Here is a 19,486-nt window from a genome sequence, read left to right as displayed (position 1 = left end):
ATTCCTAGATTAGGGATCTTATTAATAGGTAGAGTCCAACTACAGAACTGGAAAGATCGGTGAGGAAATCTAAGGCTACAGTCTGTCCCAGAAAGAGCAATACCAGAGGTAAGTGACTTGTTTTTCTGATAGAGACTTCTAGCCCCAGATTCTTCACCTTCTCAATAGATATCAAAGCAATACCTATATAAATGTAAGCTGTGAATGGACTCAAACCAGAAACGTCTGTGGACTGAGCGGGCAAAATGCCCTTCCCTGTAGACCTGAATGTCCAGATAATAGCGCTTCATAAACATATGGAAGGATGCCCATGTAGCCACCTGGCAAATATCTAGTAGAAAGACTGCGTGCTAATGTAGTGGTGGCAGCTTTGGCCTTGGTAGAATAAGCTTTTTAGATAATGTGCTGCAGATTGCTTTGCAGAAAAAGTTCCAGTGCCAGATGGTACTCTTCTGCACACACTTGCCCTTATCGCTCAGAAGAACCCCACAAACAGCTGATGGTCCACCCGGTAATTTGTGGTACCATCTATGTAGCAACTCTACGCTATCATGGATGTCCAAAAGTTGGAGTCTCTTCTCTTCCTTAAAAGGGTGAGGCAGAGAATACAAGTCCGTCAGGGTTATGGTTTGACCGATGTGGAACTGTATCACACTTTTGGCAGAAAGGATGCTGCAGAATCAGTAGAAAGATGTGTGCGGACGGTTGACACAGAGAGCTTGAACCTCACACATGACACACAAATGTTATGGCGAGATGGAGCACCGTCGTGAGGGTGAGGAACTGCAAGGGACAGCTGTGAGGCAGCTCAAATGAAGTGCACATGAAAAAGGCGAGGACCAAGTTAAGGTCCCACTGTGGCATGACGAAGAGAGAGGAAGGAAGCAAATTAAACCCTTTCAAAAATTTCGTAAAAGGAGGCTTGACTAAATAAGGCTGATCCAGCAACCGCAGAAAATGCAAAAGAGCTGGAAGGCACCCTTTAACTGCGCTCAGGGCAAGGACAAAACAAACAATAACATGTTCAATAACTTGGCTTGAAGGGGGGGGGAGGGGCAATTTTTAGAGAACCACATCAAGCCACAAATTTGTCCTAATGACAGGCACTTAGTTTTAGTCAAAGGACGCCTTGCTGCCAAGATGACATCAACCATCAACCATCTCTGCAGGAAGGTCAAAAGTGTTTAGCTGTCGCCACTCAACCTCCATGCATGAAGGTTGAGATTGCGAAGGCCCGGTTGCAGAATACTGCCCTGTTTCTGCAATAATAGGTCCTCACAGATGGACAACCTGATCGAAGTACAGATGCTCAAGCCCAGGAGCTCTGGATGCTATACTCTGCGTGTCCAATCCGAAACCACTAGGATGACTTGGGCCTGGTCGGTCTTGATCTTCTTAATAACTCGTGGTAGGAGTGGTAACCATAAAAAGGCATAAAGGAGTCTTGAGTTACAATCTAAGTGGAACGCATACCCAAACGAAAGATATCTTGAAAACTCCAACATGCAGAATTGCTGACATTGCACATTCTCTGCGGTGAGAAACAGATCGAGCCAAGATTCTTCCTATTTGCGGAAGAGACCTTGCCCCACCTCAGGGTGTAACTGCCACTCATGATCCACTAAGCACCGATGAGTTAATCGGTCTACATAGGCATTCAATGATCCTGCCTGGGGGTTCAACACCAGGAAAAATCCTTGATAGTCCGGCCACTTCCAGGGGCGCAGGGCCTCCTGGCACAGGGTCCGTTATCCCACCCTACCCTGTTCATTGCAGTACCACATGGAGGTTGTGTTGTCCATGAACACCTGTACCAGCCTTCCCTTGATGGATAAAATTAAAGCTTTCAGTGCCAAGTGGATGGCCCTCTGCTCCAGAAGATTGATATGAAACCAAGACACCACTGAAGACCTGATCTCCATCTCTCCGAAGTGGTTTCCTCAGCCTAGAATGGATAATTCTGTCAACACTGTCGGCTCTGGATGCGGTAGGGAGAGGAACCTGCTGCTGACCTAACTGTGCCCAGCAACCATCACTGCAGATGTTTTGCAGTCTGCTTCGAAACCTAAACGTGAGAGTTCCCCTCATGGTGGTCCCACTGAACACAGCATCTCACTGCATAGCCTATATAGGACACCTGGAGTGCGCGATCAGCAGAATGCAGGAGGCCATCAGTCCAACTGGCCTCAGAGTTGGCCTCACTGAAATCCAGGACTGAGGCTGAAAGATCGGGATCATAACCTGAATGCCTTGGACTCTCTTCCCAGGGAAAGGCACGAAACCTAACCGTGCCCAGAATGGCTCAGATAATGGGGAGCATCTGAGAAAGAGTCAGGTGTGAATTTAGCCCATTGATAATGAACCCCAAAGATGACAGGATGTTAGCTGTAATCTGGAGGAGGTTGCCGGCTGCCTGGAACGAGCCCGCCTTCAACAGTCAGTCGTCAAGCTAGAGAAAGACTGACATACCTGATCTCTGAAGATTTGCTCCCACCACCACCATCACTTTTGTGAACACCCGAGGGGCACTGGTGAGATATAAGGAAAGCACAGCAAACTGAAAATGCTCCTGCCCCACCACAAACCGCAGGAAACGCCAGTGGCATGGCAGGACAGGCATATGGATATAGGCGTCAACAGGTCAAATGCTACCATCCAGTCTCCAGAGTCTAGGGTGACAAGACCTGGGCCAATGTGAGCATTTACAAATTTTTCTTCTGGAGGAAGGCATTGAGAGGGTGCGGGTCTAAGTAGATAAGTAGGCCAGAGGCCCCAGTCCGTTTTGGGCACCAGGAAGTAGCGGGAGTAACAACCACATCCTACTTCTGGCACAGACACCTCTCAATAGCCCCTTTAACCAAAAGGGCTTGCACTTCCTGCCACAAACAGAAAGAAGATCAGTTATTGTTGAGATGGTGGAAGGTGCAGCAGTGCAGAAATGAAGCTGAGGGTATAGCCCTTTGAAACAATTTGCAGGACCCACCTCTCTGATGTCATTACCTACTAACCCAGCAAGAATCTTAAGATACTGCACCCACCGGGTGACCGCGCTGCACTAAGGGCATGATATAAAGGTTTTGCAGGTGGGTCTGCAAGGTGGTAGTGGACTGGGGGCCCGATGAGTTTGGCCATGGGGGTGGTGAGCACCACGGCCCAAAAACTGCTGGGTGCCATGCTGGTGTGGGATTGGCTGGTGGTATGAGGTCCCTCTGCTGAAATCACATAAGGAGCGATAGAGCGGATGCAGCAGGAGAGGTTGGGCAGATAAGCCCAAGGAGCATGCCTTGGCCCTCCTCTCCTTAAACCACTCAAGGGATGAGTCTGCCTTGTCCCCAAACAGGCAAGTCCCATCGAACAGCATGTCCATGAGGAACAAAAAAGGAGGAGATCAGAAGATGGTTGCCCTGGCTGGAGATATTCTGTTATTATGCTCGTCTTTACCTCCAAGATGGTGAGCTGGAAGTCAAGGACTCCAACTGCACTATGCAATACCATAGTGCAGGAGGCATACTCTTCTGTGGCTTGTCCAGGGACTGAGAGAAGGCCTGTTTCAGGGGAGTGTTTGAGACCACCACCCTCCCTAACCTCCTGCAAGTCATCAAACAAATTCTCCTCTTGAGAGTGTTGAGTGAACTCATCCAGGCATACCTGATGGGGATCTGTCACAGACATTTGCATTCAAAAGTCCCTACGTGGCTTAAAATCTGTCGTTTTAGGGAGAGAAATCTCTTGCACACGGTAAATTTCGGAAAAACATGTAGGTAAAGTGTCTTTGGCAGACGAGAGGAAGCTCTGGATCCATGTCAGGAGGCGCAGACAGTCTTGAAAGCAACGGACAACAGAGCACAAGAGTTGTGCCAATATAGGCTTTGCACATAATTTCTGGATATGAACAGCTTTGGTGTGGAGCCGCAGAGCGCCATCTACCAGCGCGCAGAGGTACTGCTGAAAAGTTTCCAGATTCAGTCTGACACACAAGAAAATGTAAAAAGTGAGGAATATGTGACTATAAGTCACTATCAGAAAGCTATTACAAAGACCAGGACAAAAACACATTTGCTGGTAAGGACAACAACAACTCACCCGTTCTAGTAATTTTTGGAGCTTTAGAGTTTTTTCTTCACGCAACTTTTCTCTCAGCTGCTGAGCTTTGAGCTGTTTCTCTTCATGCTTCTTTTTAGACTCTGCTATTGTTCTTTGGAGTAAAAAAAAAAATAATTAATCATCAGACAGTATGCAAAAACTAATATTTGAAGCCATTGACCTCTCCTAACAAGGCCTGTCAGCACTCTATCAGCAAGAGTTATTCTTCCAATCTTACACAGGTCTTCTAAACAATAATGCATTGCTTAGACTTCAAGCTCAGCTACGTAGATATTTTGAACACAAAATAAATACAATTTCAAAAGGACTTTTTTTCTACCATTACTATTGTTTGCCTAGTTTATTTGGAATAAAACACAGCTGTTGCATTCAAATATTCCAACCTATATCCTAAGTGCAGCACAGACACCCTGCTGCAAGTAATATCTGCTTCATAATAAGTAATGAGTCTACTGCTGTTGACAGTACTCGGAAACGTGTGTAAGACCTTAGAAAGCATGATCCACAGCTGGGCAGAACAGATCTGTCATCTTTCATTACATGTAAGTAATCTGAAATGAAGGTGTTGACTTTCTGTAATAAAATTTAAACAAACCCTGAAGAATAACAGTCCACTGAGTATTGCTACAATCTCTAGTGAAAGAAAACCTTTATTTCCAAATTTGCTGACTCAAAAAGTATGTCACGACTACAAACCTTGACACAACAAATGACAATCCTTTGCCAGAATTAAGTCCGAGCTTTAGGTGCGGGGATACGAGGTCAAGAATATCTGATTTTGGATTTCATCTACAAACCTAATTCTGAAGATGTTGAGTTTTATGCTGAAGAATGATTATGAATTTTCAGACCTGGGAATACCAGGTCCAAGTCTGCAGTTTTTTTCATTTCAAGGGAAACATTGGTCCAAAATCTGCACCCATTTATCAATTGTTTGAAACCAGTTGGGTAAGAATGGAATTGTAGGTATGGAACGTGGCTCCAAAGGGGACAGTTGCAATGGAGTGGTGACAAAGAAAGAGGTCTTTCCTGCACATGCAGAGCTGAGGAATTAAGGTGTTACACACTCCACTGTGTACTTGTCATCTTTGCAAACTGGTGACTACCTCAACTCTGCAAGGAACCTGGTGTGCACTACAGCGCAAACATTGGAATTGCGTAAACTAAAAGGAGAGTAAAACCTTTGTGTTGGTGCCCAGGAATGGATATAGATATTGAAGGAGAAGTAAGGGATTGTGCACAATGTGCCAATTTGGACATTTGTTTACACACATTCAGACCTTCTTTCATTCCTATGGCATGTCCTAAAATGGAATGGGAGCTGGTGGCAGTTGGGTTTTTGGGTCCAATTCAGATTATGATGGGTGAGGGTACATATGCGATTGTTTTGATTGACTACTTTAGCAAGTGGGTAATTTTGGACATCGTGCTAAGTGCAGAAGCGGATTCTATTACAAGATTTTTGGATAGTATTTTCTTGAGAGAAGGGTTACCTAGGAAATTGTTGAGTGATAATGGACCATAATTCAAAGTCGCAGTGGTGAAGGATTTTTTAAAAAAAACTAATGGAGTGACCCACTTGAATATTTCTGTGTATGATCCTCAGTCTGTTGAGTGCTTTAATTGTGTGATTAAGAGGACGATTAAACTAGAAAATGGGAGAGGCAAGGAGTGGAAATTGAGATTAGAAGAAAGTTGTGGATTTACCATTTAACGCCTTCTCTCACAGGGTTTAGCAGATTTTAATTGAAGTAGTGAACCGTACATGAAGGGCAATTTAGGATGGATGGTCAAAATTAGAAAAGTTGAATGGCTTCGGAGGCGGTTAGGGAGAATATTTTAAGGCTCAGCAAGTTTATAAGAACAACTGTGATGCAAGCTGGGGATTTAAGGAGGAAGAATTACAAAAAGGTGAATGGGTTACGGTTTACAAAGTTGGTAAGGCGACTAAAGGGAAAAGTGTTTACTCTGAACCTGTGAGTGTAGAGGAGTATTTCAGAAATTGTTGGCCGCATGAGACATACGAGTCTGCCGAGATGCTGAGTGGAAGGTAGAAAGGATGATTTGGGGGACAGGATTGCATTGTGTAAGGATGTTTGGTTGTGGGAGGATGAGAATTTGGAATATCCCGAGATGGATCAAGATCAAGGTTTGGTGCACTTACCGGGTGAGAGAAGGTTTTCTGATGATGAAGTGAAGACAAGGGATGGTGGGGGCAGGAGGGACCTAAAATAACTAGTACACTGGATAGGACCATTCACATTCTGGCAAAATGTAAAGATTTTGTGAGGAATTAGTGTTTCAAAACAAATTTAAAGATTCTGTGATGAGATAGCATTGCTATACACATTTTATAATATTTACAGATTTTATAATGAGATAGTTCATTATTTGAATTTCATATGAGGAATGTTTGACTTTGTATTAAAGGTTAGCTATAATTATTTTAACTGTTCGTTATTGTTTTATTTTGTGTGTGTGAAGATGGAGGATGTGTGATGTTGCTGCTTGCAAACAGCAGAATGCATGTCACAAGTAAGGTAGGAATGGAATTGTAGATATGTTTTGCGGTACCAAAGGGGACAGTTGGAGTCAAGTGGTGATAAGGAAAGAAGCCTTTCTTGCCGAGGAATAAATGTTTTACACACTCCATTGTGGACTCATCATCTTTACAAGCAGGAGGCTATTTTGAGGGCAACAGTGCAGGAGGTAGGGCAGGCACAGTAAGTAAAAGGCATGTCGCGGGCGGATTATTGCTCCTACCCCAATTGTGTAGAAGGGCTGGCAAAGGCCAGGCGCAGCAAATGCCTGCCACATCACACAAGTCACTGGGATCTTCTGCCCAGAATCTGCTCTTAGTCAATCTGGTAATTCTGGACCTTTATACAGTGGGTAAGTTGACATGATCTGGAGAAGTTTCACCCCTCCCCATTTGTAATGAGGGCTTTAGTTTGGAGAGACTAACCATTCTTTCAATCTTCCAATGCCACCACCCATCTCATCTCCTTATTTTAAAAATGTCAGCTCCAGTTTTAAATTATATATTTATGACTGAAAAGCACAATTTATAGGGGCTGCTTGGAGCGGTGAGTAAAATATGGGTATATAAATGGAATGACATACCCTCCATATGTCTGCATTTCGAATTGAACATACATGGAAAAGACTGAGCGCTCATGTACAAAAACAAACCGTTTGCGGGATGGTGAAGAAAGCTTTTCATGCATATGTATCCCATGTCCTGGTGGCCGTGCGGGCTCCTCTTCCACAATATCACCCCAGGAGGTAGTCTGACGCCAAGGTTCACGGGCTGAATAGAGAGAAAACAAGTACCTTGGTCAACTTAAACAAAAAACGATCATGCCAGACGCACACAAAATACAAACTTTCAGATTTTTGAGAATTAAATTAATACCACAGCATGAACCCCCAATGTCAATAGTCTTCTATCGCCAACACATGGAATTACAATCTGCTGGCCAAAGGCCGATAAAGATCTGCCATGGCAAGTGGAGATTCCAAGGAAAACAAAACTCTCACTGTATGGTCCTAACATCAGGAATAATGCTTTATGGTGATGCAGATAAATACAAATTAGGACTACCTGAAAGATTAACATTACATTAATATTACGAAATGTGCCACAAATAAAATGTTACAATATGTTAAAACTTTCATAATGTTACCTTCATAATCTGCAAGAACATCATTCCAATCCAGGGACATTCCACAAAATGATATGCTTCCACTGCCCAAACTAGCCTGTTATATAGGAAAAGTAAAGCAAAAATACTTAGTTAGAACCAGAACATACAGACAGACTGTACGGTGCCCAAAATCTAATGTTCTTGCGATCAAAGAGTATACATCTTCTAATACAAATTTCAGGCACTCTTCCATCACTCGTGCTCCCTGCGGACATTATGATATCTTGGCATAAAATTATCAATGGCGTCATTAAAAGTAAAAATGATAGTGCTGCTGGACCAGATAACTGGCCCATCAATACTTTAAAGAGAGAGCTGCATCACTGTGGTTTACTACCGGCATCAGTGTTCTATGTACTTTTGGAAACAAATTAATCCTCAGATTCAGCAGCAACCCTGCTGTCATGCTATCACCACTATAAGCAAAACAGCAGGAGTCAGATGGTTTATCTTAATGTATACAATTATGAATCTGCAAAGTTGTATCAAGAGCATTCATTATATGCAATATAAGGCACCACCTCGTCCAATATTTATTTTTGGGGGATTTTATAATTTATTGTAGATAAGTAGAATCACCAAGGAAACATACAAACACTCAATGTATACAGCGGCTGTTAGGATATTTATGTATCCTGTTTCCTTAAGGATTACACTTATCTACAATAAATTATAAAATCTGTAAAAATGAATATATTGGATGAGGTGTTTCCTTCTATTGCATTTAATGAGTGCTCTGAATACAACTTTTCCGATACATAATTGTATATATTAAGAAAAACCAGGTGAACCCTTGTGTTTTGTTTATGCTGATTGCCCAGGTTCCTACTGGCCTTAGGTTTGCCCTTGTTCTATGTACTTATGCTATCACCACTGGCACAAATATTCTTAAATACAAACTTGCTAGATTAGCTAGCTAGGTTTATTGCTGTTCAATCAAGCGGGCTTCCACGGAGGGTTGTCTATAGTGCACCATTTTATTGGAACAACCATCACGACAAGAGGGAGCCTTGCATGATGGTCGGTGTCGCTGTACTTTCAATTTGTGGACCATCAATGGCCATTGACATTGTCAATAGGATTAACTTATGGCACAAGCTGTGCCTAGGGATGCACCAGGTCCCGCATTCAAATAGTAAGTGAGATATGTTCTAATGAAGGGACAGAATAGGATCACAGTGAGTAGGTATAACATACAGGTGTTTCAAAGGCGAAGGCAAGAATTTCTGATTAGAATAATGATATTTCAATGCCTGACTGATTGATTGCCTGAACTTCTCTTCCCTCATGCAGCCTAAAGTCTGTGTGGTCCAGAGGCCATTTAGAGAATATATTCCTCGACAATAGTCTCATTAGACTGCATTTGACACTACAACTCCGAGGTTCTATGACTATTTCACTGAGACCGTGTCTGATCTCAGCACTCGATACCAACGTCTCATGGTGGTTGGAGACTTCAATCACCATTGGGAAATAATCCCAAGAGAGCCGCATGCCAAACAGCTAGAAATGGCAATGTCCTCCATGGGCTCGTCCAAATAGTCGACCGCCCATCCCACATAAAGGGGCATACTCTAGATCTAATCTGGCCCTCCGATAGGCGGGACAGGCTCATGGACATCAAACCCTGCGCATGGTCAGATCACTTCCTAATCTCGTGCTGGGCGCCCGTAGATGGCCCTCCTCCACTAGCTCCTCTCAAATGGAGGAAGGTACGGAGCTGGAATAAAATTCAGGCAGAGACTTTAGGGGCGATATTACAGAGGCTATCTCCTCCCATTCTCGACACAGGCAACATTGATTAAGAAAGCATTACCCTGACTAACACCTTACAGGCTGCTATTGATCAAGTGGCTCCAGAGCGTGCGGAAAGTATTCGACACAAACAGAAGGGGGCCCCCTGGTTCAATGAATCTTTGAGGGAAAGGAAACAAAGCCTCCATCAAGCCGAAAGACGTTGGCGGAATGTCTATGACCCGGCCGAGTTAACTACCTATAAATCCCTCCTTACATTGTACAAAAAGGCCATTACATCTAGGAAAGCCGAATACTATGCGGAGCGTATTGCCAGCGCACCCAACATCCAAAAAGAGACTTTGAAGATTCTGAAAGAACTTAGCAAAAAGCCTGACATCAATCCTGCAGCCACACCTTCGGACTGCAACGCTCTTCAGGTCTTCTTTCTGCAGAAAGTAGCCGGCATCCTTTTAGAGATTACATTCGGATCACTACAGGCACCTCGGAACCGCATACTTCCTCTCCTCTTAAGGGCAATTCCATCTCCAGTTTTCCGGTTTTGGAAGCAAGTACTCTCTCTCTCCTAGCCTACGAGACCAAGTCTGGCTCCCCTATTGACCCTTGTCCTCCTCGGATCTTTAGAATGGCATTTCCTGCGTTGGAGAATCAGATTCTTATGCTCCTGAACAAATCCCTGACAATCGGTCAGGTCCCTGCTAATATGAAGGAGGCCAGAGTTATTCCTCTTCTAAAAAAAACAGGTGCTGACAGGACTATACTTAAGAACTATAGGCCTATCTCTCAGGTTCCCTTTCTGGCGAAGGTCTTAGAGAAACATGTTCTGATAACTCTTTCAGCATTTCTGGAAAAGCATGAGATTCTCCAGGTCCACCAGGCAGGTTTCAGAATCCACCATAGTACTGAGTTGGTTATGCTGTCGGTCGTGGATGAACGAAAAGCCAATATTAAAGAATTGAACGCCCTGATTTTATTAGATCTGTCAGCGGCGTTCGACACGATCTGCCACCAAAAACTACTCTCTCGTCTGGCAGACCTGGGCATTCAAGGACAGGTCCACAAATGGCTAGAATCCTTTTTATCAGGACGAACGCAGAGGGTCCAATTGGCCGAGCAGGTATCAGACAAGGGCAACATATCCTGCGGGGTCCCTCAAGGATCCGCACTATCCCCCCTTCTCTTTAATATATACCTGCAGCCCCTGGTGACCGCGCTAGCCAAAATGGACTGCAGAGTGTTCAACTATGCGGATGACACTCAGCTTATCCTAAGGATTGAGAACTCAGCCCTCGCTCAACAGTCTGCTCAGAGCATACTCAGGTTCACAGTTGGCTGGATGGCGGCCAACTCTTTAAAAATCAACCCTGATAAAATGGAGGTCCTTGCCATTTCAACTAAAGGTAACCCCTGGAATGATCTTTTTTGGCCTCAGGAGTTAGGAGCCCCCCCCCATGCCAGTACCTGTGGCGAAAAGCCTGGGTATAAAGATCGACTCTGAACTTTCTATGACCAACCAGGTTAATGCGGTGGTCGGTACTTGTGTCGGTCTGCAACGACAGCTGAGGAAACCTGTTCCCCTCCTCTCGGTCTCGACCATGAAGACAATAGTAGCTGCTACGATAGTCTCTAGACTTGACTATGGAAATGCACTATATGTTGGGCTACCTCAGAAGTTGACAAAAAACTGCAGATAGTTTTGAACGATGCAGCCAGGCTCATCTTTAGATTACCCAGAAGAACTCATGCTACCCCTCTGCTGAGTGAACTGCACTGGTTACCCATTAGGCAAAGAGCCAAGTTCAAGGGTTTGTGTATCACACACAAAGCCCTTTATGGACATGCCCCTGAGTACATAAAAGAACATGTACTCAAATACGTGCCAGGACGGGTGCTGCGCTCAGCAGAAGCCAGTAGACTAATATGCCCTCGTTTCAACCTCGCATCTAAAGGAGGGAGAGCCTTTTCGATCCTCCTGCCTCAACTCTGGAATCAGTTGCCCGGAGAGCTACGGAAGGAATCTAGACTTCTTCCCTTCCGTGGAACACTTAAAACCCTCCTTTTCAGAGAAGCGTTTGATCTGGTTGTGAAATTTTTCAGTATCTAAGGACCCAGCCTGTTTCGTTGTCTTGTTTTTTCCTCTGTCTGAGCGCTATGAGACCTGCCGGTATATATGCGCTATACAAGATTGAATTAACAATAACAATAACAATAACACATGGAAATGCCAATGCAACACTTTGATTCTAAGCCTCACCAAAACTCAGATGTAGTTTGGTGAGGGAGACAAAAATAAACAAGTATCAGCAAAGCCAAAAGGTCAGACCCTTAAAGGTTGCTGCTATGGCTATTTCTTTTATTGTTTTAATATAACAAAAAGAAAAATAAAGGTAACAAAACAATCCACCACAAATAATAAATTTAAAAAACATTAACCAATACAGCTGTTTTACTAGTAATATTTTATAAACTACAAAGCTTCAGTTGCGCCATGCATTTTTTAACTATTATTTTTTAAGAAAACTAGAATAAATCACTACCTAACCAAGCACTCAATGTTACAATGTTACTTCATATCATCAACTTTAAAAAGGAACGTAGGCAAGATACATATCTGGTATGTAAGATTAATTTAAAAAATGAATAAAATTAAAATGTATACTTCGGACTAGCCTGGTCACTGAAAAGAAAGGAACTACTTTTAAGCAGATGTGAACAATGTTCACAGGCTTTGTGCAGAGTACGACTGGCATTGTCAATGCTTATTTCTAGTAGTATAGATTTTGTATCTTTCACATTTCTGATTTTTTTTTTTTTTACAAGTGACCGTTAAGTGGTACTGAAAGGCAGCAAACTGGTGTTATTTAAATGTGACTGTTTGCAATCCTGCATGTGGAGCACCAACAATGACAAATCTATTAATGGCAAAACGAAAAAGCTCCTGTGGGTGGGTAAAGCAGCAGCAGCAGTCTGTAGCGAAACTCTAAAAGGCGTTTTAACATGATGCCATCAGGCGACAGGACAAAGTTGGGCGCCTCCTCTAAAGACAATAATTACCCCACCCCAATCCCCCATCCTGATCAACTCTGGGCAGGAGACCACCATAGGGCATAGAGAGGCATGTGATACAGACACAACAGGAAAGGTATGGACATTAACACGTACCACACTACATTACACTCTGTCACTCTAACCCTGGGTCTTGATCGCTCTACATCAATAACTAAAATAAATAAATGGTGGAACCCCTAAACAATAAGTATTCCCATTTGGCTAATCCCCACATTGCAGTGGCACTGCTTTGGAATCTACAAATGGAAAAGGGTGGGAGACAAGAGCACAAGGCAACTAATCCAAGAGGTCTGGCGCGTTCCTGACGCATACTGTTAGGTTAACACCTCCTCATTGTCCCTTAACTCCTCGAGCTGTCTTTCTTGCTGTAACAATCGTATGTCTGGAGGATTCAGGAGGATTGAAGACCATGGTATAGTATTCATTCTTGGAACACTCGTTCAAAGAACCCAAAGGCATAACACATGGTGTCCAAAGATGCAAACTCAGGCTTGCCCATCTCCTGTCGCCTGGCTGATTCTTAAATGGTCGGGAAGCACATTATAGAAACCGGGCTCATAGAAAGAGGAAAGGACATTTTAAAAACACAGTAGGACACATATATTTCTAATTAAAGTATCCTGCTATCCCTCCAATTGAGCATCTCCTATATACACACACAACAAAATTGGAGGGTTGCTAATGGACCTAAATAACGTCTTATCCTTTGCTACAGCATAAAACATCCTTCCTGCAATAGGATCTACCACTGGTATTCAACTGCATTATCACAATATACTTTAGCTGCTCAAGTATGTACCATACATATGGACAAACAAGATCACTGTACATGACAGCTCAGCGCTTTCTCAAATCTTCTGAACGCTCCATTCTGCTCTGATGTTACCCGTCTCCTCGGCTACTTGCAAGGGTGGATTACAAACAAATGGCAAGTGTGCTTTGCGCAATATCTTATAACAACAATCTCTTTGAAGTGTAGCCATGTTGCATTACATTTAAGCGTTTCTAGAGAAAGAAATTGGCGATGAGCGCAATCTATGAACAGATAGGTCTGAGCATAGGGTAGCCAAATCCAGAAGATGTGTGAGAAAATATCTTTGAATCTCAGGCGCCAAGAGTAGGAACTATTGGATTTAGAGAAAGAACAATCAGCAGCATCAGAATATCCAATGGAATATATATTCCAAAGGCCCCCCCATCCACTGGTCGGGTGACAAAGAATACTAGGATAGTTGGTTGTCATTAGTAACTGATAGATCACAAAATGTATATCAAACGAAGACACCTGGACAGGTCTTCGGAGGAATTTCTAGAAAGTACCTTCTTTTCTTTGTTGCTTTCTTGTATTTAGTCTTTTCAGTATCACCTGCCAGACAGCTTTTGTGAAAAACCTCTTTTGGACATACCAAAAACCTACAGTGGGCTTACGGACCACTTATTAATTATGATTGGTTGGCTTTATTGTCACTCTTGTCTGCTCTCTTTGATGGCCTGCCTTCCTCTTCTTGTACTTTTGTCCCTCCACTGGAGCACAGTATCTATACCATCTTTTTTTTGTATTTCACTGTTCACATTCATGGAACTCTTTTTACCTCACGTGTAGCTTGACCCATCAAAGACCACCCAAGCTCCCTCAGTACAACTCCCAACCCATCCTAGGTTCTCTGTAAAAGCACAACAGCAAGTATACTTTTACCAGGGTATGACTAAAACAGTTATTAAGGGTTCGTTTTATCACCATCATTCCACAAATTGCTATAAAGTTTGGACAGAAATAGAAGCTTTTCAATGGCAGAGGGTTTCCCAATGCTTTTCTGTTGTACACCAGCAGAAAATGAGTAGCACCAGTGCTTTTTGGGGTTGTTAAAAAACATGCCCATTTCCTGAGCTGCAATGCTGAACTCTTTCACCTCCTTGATCTTCAGATAGTACCAAACGTCCACCTCTGGTACATTTCTGTTTTGCAATACCTACAGCCAGGGCCACTGGAATTATGTGATTTTGCAGCTGCAACAATTGTCACCTAATAGATTTGCCACATAATGTATCACCTGCCGCATAATCTGTAGATTTTAACAAAAAAGAAATTGTTTCTAGCTCGAACGGTTTAAAAGTTACTAAAACACAGCCACACGTTGCTGCGCAGTGGAAGGCCCTTTACAAAGGTTGACTAGTCAATTTTCTGTTGCTTATTGCTATATTTGGGTGTTAAGCTGCTACTAATTAGGTGCAACAATTAACCAGACAGTGTTACCAGGTTTCAAAATGATAAAATAATACTATTACAATATGTGCCGCATATTTTGACTTTTCTTGCTGCATAATTTACACAACTCTGATGCATAATTTGGTTCTTTTCTGCCGCATAATTCCAGTGGCCCTGGAACAATCAATGAGTTAAATGTAGCTCTTGTGCCAAGCTGTTCTTAAGCATTAGACAGCACAGAGGATACAAATATCTTTATAATTCTCCTCGCGGTAAAATGAACTCTTTATAAAACAGATATAAGTTGAACAGAGCTAGTACAATTTGTGGTAAATCTCTAGATAGGTTGATAGAAGGGGTGACTTTAAGAGATGCTAATGTAGAAGTATTCCTTTTTTTAATCTTGTAAATCTAAAGTATATTAGCTATACTGACTATATAAGATACAGAGAAAACCACGAGTGGGCTGAGGATCGGGGGTTCATCAAGCTATCCATTCTGTCAAACAGGCCTGAGAGAAAGGATATCATTGTCCTGTAGACTGGTATATAATTTGCCTCCCAAATTCTCCTCGAGATGGTGTTTATAGTCAATAAATTGTGTGGCTGACAGTAGCACACTTTCTATTCTAAGGAAGGTTTTCGTGTTTCCATTGTTTGAGAACATCTTAAGACATCAAAGATGCAAAACATTACTGTCTTGGAGTGCTTATTGACAACAAGGCCAAATGCTTTGCCAGTTGCATTCTAGAAGAATTAACATCTTGGGTCGCTGGCAAGTCCATCATCCCATTAAACCAGTCAGCATTTTGCAAACATATGAGTATCATAACCAACATCCTGGCCCATACCCTACTAATAGACACGCCAAAAAGAGCAAGGTTAACTCTGTACCTGTGCTTTATTGACTTCCGGGCTGCCTTTGACCATGTCAACCGAGGCAAACTGTAGATTAAATTAGCTAACTGGAATATTCCATCTGCTCTCCTGAAGTAACTGATACGCGGGTAAGGGTAAGATGGGAACAGACACGCATCTCTCAGGACGCATCCCAATCACCAAAGGCCTGAAACAGGGCTGCGTCCTCGCCCTTATTCTGTTTAAACTTTTTTAGCCAACCTAACAAAACTGGATCATTGCAACTCCCACTCCCCACCCCCTCCCCCCAAGGCTGGGAGGAATAATCTTCTCCAACACTCCTCTAATCAGCCACACTCCGGTTGGTCTGCAGCATCTCCGTGACGTGAATCTTGGCTACTCGATAGAAAACTGCTCAAAGATCAACTTGAAAAAACCTAAAACAATGTCAGTAAATAGCACGAAAAGATTGGTCCTGTATTTGAATATCTGAGATGGGATAAGAGAATAAAAGAGAACCAGGAGATAACCAAAACATGAAGAAAAAGAAAAAAAAAAGATAATAAGTTATAAAATAAGAAATTTAATAAAAAATAGGATGTCTATATGGATATATAAGAGGGGAAGCGAGGGGAGGGCGGGAAGGAGAGAGGAGAAGGGGGGGGGGAGAAGAAAAGAAAAAAAAAATCACGGGCACATAATTTTGTAAACATTTTTTTCAAGTGGGTCAGAGCACACCAGGGAATTAAGGGGGTCGTTCCATGTATCGGATTAAGGGAGGTCCCAAAAGGCGACTAAGATCGCCAAAGAAGAAGAGGGAGGGTTCCTCAGGGGGGGTGCTGGGTGGCTGGGGGGCACGGGTAGTTGGAGCAAAAATGGGAAAAAATTAATCCTCACACAACTGTGGAGAAAAGAGAGCTATAATGACCAGGTGGGAGCTAAATGTAGTCTACTTAAGGTAACCCTAAGGTGAATAGCATTCCTAATAAAATTAAGATAATTAGCTGGAATGTCAATGGGTTGAGAGATAGGAGAAAGATGTCCAGAGTGTGTGAATTTTTAAATAATTCCAAGGCTCATATATGTCTTCTTGAAGAAACCCACTTAAGAGGCAGAGGAGTGTAAGTTAGGGTTTGGCAAGCTTAGATGGGTTCAAGATATTCTCTGTTCTGAACAAAAAGGTAGCACTAGGGGAGTTGCAATAGTAATTACAAACAATGCTGGGATTAAAATGGAGAAGTTCGAGACAGATCAATCTGGGAGGTGGCTGGTAGCTTCATTGTTAGTAGGGAGCTCTCCATTGGTGTGCGCAGTTTACTACGGGCCTAATCAAGACGTTCCAGCTGCTCTCTTGAAAGTAAAAGCAAGCCTCTCCGATATGGCAACACCCATTATCTTAGGGGGAGATTTTAACTTGATCCTAGACGAATTTTTAGATCGCACTTCAAGGGTTAAATATGTCCCTCCCCTCAAATCACATTTGGAATTGAGGAATATTATTAAAAGAGTTTAATTTGATAGATATCTGGAGAGCAAAAAATTGATCTAAAAAGGATTTTTCCTTTTATAGTCGGAAGTACAGACATCACTCCAGAATTGATTTTTTCTTATTAGATCAGTCCCTTTTCTCAGCAGTAGACTCCATCTTATATACTCCAGCATTACTCTCTGATCATTCTATGGTGGAGTTGGTAGTTAATTTTAAGCAAAAAGAATGTCAGAGAAGGTGGACTTTAGGTAGATCCTTATAACTAAAGGAGTAGGTCAAGTTGGACTTAGTAAACCAGGAAGAAGAATACTTTAAGTATAATTCCGGCACTGCAATTGATCAGGTGATCTGGGAGGCATTTAAGGCCTTTTTTAGAGGATCGTTAAGTACACTGATGATTAGGAGAAGCCTGCTCAGGAGGAGGCTGGAAGAGGAGCGCCACTCCAAGATCAAGCAAAAAGGACAAGAGCTTCAGAGGGCATCGGCAGACCGTCAGAACATAGTACCATATTTACAAAGTGAGTTGGATGGACTACGGGCAGAATTCCAAGCCAGTTTGGATAAGATTCTAAAAGACAGGTGGGATGCCAGTAAGCTCCAAAACTTCTCCTATGGTGAAAGATGTGGCTCTTTCTTAGCCTGGAAAATCAGGACGGATAGGGTAAGGAATCAAATAAAAAGCCTATCCCAGAGTAGCACAGGAGCCATTATATATGATGATGACCAAATTAGGGAGGAGGCGAGAATATTTATGCAAGATCTATACAAAGAAGATACTCGCTCTGTACCTCAAAGAGCTAAAGATTGGCTGAATCAGTTAGGGCTGCCTCAGATATCCATGGAGGATAGCGCCTTTTTATGCTCGAGCATTAAAGGCGGCGAAGTCAAAACTCAGATTAAGAAAATGGCCAGAGGGAAGGCAGCGGGCCCAGACAGGCTCCCAATAGAGCTATATTTGGTAGTCCTCGAAAAGGCTGTCCCAACGAATTTGTTCAACAGAATCTATTTATTAGGTGAGACCGTCCCAAAATCATGGTCTGAAGCCACAGTTACCCTGATCTTCAAGCCCAACAAAGATCCGTTAAAAATTTAGTCTTATAGACCCATTTCCCTGCTAAATACGGATTATAAATTTTTTGCAGGGGTCTTGGCTACTAGAATAGCTAGAATTATTAAAACAGTAGTACATCCAGATCAGAGGGGCTTTATTCCTGATAGGCAGTTGAATGAATTAACCTTTCAAGCTATCGCGGCAATAGATGTGGCAACAGATAAGAAGCTTCCATTGACTTTAGTGACTATCGACGCTGCTAAGGCTTTCGACCAGGTGAACTGGTCATATTTATGGGAAGCTCTATCTGGGTTCGGTCTTCCCAATAACTTTGTTTCAGCTGTCAGGTCCCTTTATTCTTGCCCTCGGGCAAGAATCTTAGTCAATGGAGCATTAACAGATTGGGTTACAATTGCCCGGGGCACCCGGCAAGGGTGCCCCTTGTCACCCCTTTTGTTTAATCTTTATATTGAACCCTTCGTTTGTCAACTTAGGTCTGACCCATTAATTAAACCATTCAAAATTGCAGATCTGGAGTTGAAATTTGCCTTATACGCAGATGATTTGCTTATGTTTACATCTAATCCAGCTGAAGCCATCTCCAGATTAGTAGATCAGGCCGAATCATTTGGGGAAATCTCGGGATACAAAATAAACAAAGATAAGACCGAGATTATGGAATGGAATCAAGATGTTGGGACACAAGGGGTTAAGCTCCGGATGAGGTATCTGGGGATCCATCTGGCCCAGAAAATTGGAGATATATCTAAAATCAATCTGACCAGAGTCTCTAAGGATGTTTGTGGTCTGCTGCAGCGATGGTCAAGCCTCCCTCTGAATATTTTTGGAAGGGTTAATTTGATAAAAATGATTATCCTACCAAAAATAACCTTCCTATTCAATTCAATTCCGCTATCCTTTATGACACCAGATATTGCGAAACTGCAGGGAAAAATTGGCTCTTTTATTTGGAACACTAAGTCTTCTAGAATCTCCTGGAAAAAGCTTCGGAGAAGGTTATACATGGGCGGTCTTGTTCTACCAGACCTATTCACTTACTGTCACTCATTTCATTTAAAAAACTTTAGAATAATGGCCAATAAGAGGGATGCGTCTTCACTGGGTTTATTGTATCAGGCCCTGTTGTATGACATCCCCCAGGGTCAAGAGTTTTTTCTTTTCAAATTCGGAGAGCCGAAGTTCTATAAAAAAGTTAGGCTTAAGATTCTGGGTGCTGACCTGAAGAAC

General features: G+C 42.7%; 1 protein-coding gene across 3 annotated transcripts in view; it reads right to left on the bottom strand.

The window, feature by feature from the left end:
- The window catches only part of SCAPER (S-phase cyclin A associated protein in the ER), a 3,109,515-nt gene that overhangs the window by 2,073,153 nt on the left and 1,016,876 nt on the right, over window positions 1-19,486 (bottom strand). For all 3 annotated transcript variants that reach the window (XM_085643688.1, XM_085643687.1, XM_085643686.1), the window contains exons 12-14: window positions 7,791-7,866; window positions 7,297-7,414; window positions 4,084-4,195 (exon numbers count right to left, since the gene is read on the bottom strand). In XM_085643688.1, the coding sequence (XP_085499814.1) occupies window positions 4,084-4,195; window positions 7,297-7,414; window positions 7,791-7,866 (306 nt within the window). The remainder of the gene's footprint in view (window positions 1-4,083; window positions 4,196-7,296; window positions 7,415-7,790; window positions 7,867-19,486) is intronic.

The sequence above is a fragment of the Triturus cristatus genome, chromosome 3_1 (assembly GCF_964204655.1).
Source record: "Triturus cristatus chromosome 3_1, aTriCri1.1, whole genome shotgun sequence".
In the NCBI taxonomy this organism is placed as follows: Eukaryota; Metazoa; Chordata; class Amphibia; order Caudata; family Salamandridae; genus Triturus; species Triturus cristatus.
This window is presented reverse-complemented; position numbering and strand designations above follow the sequence as displayed.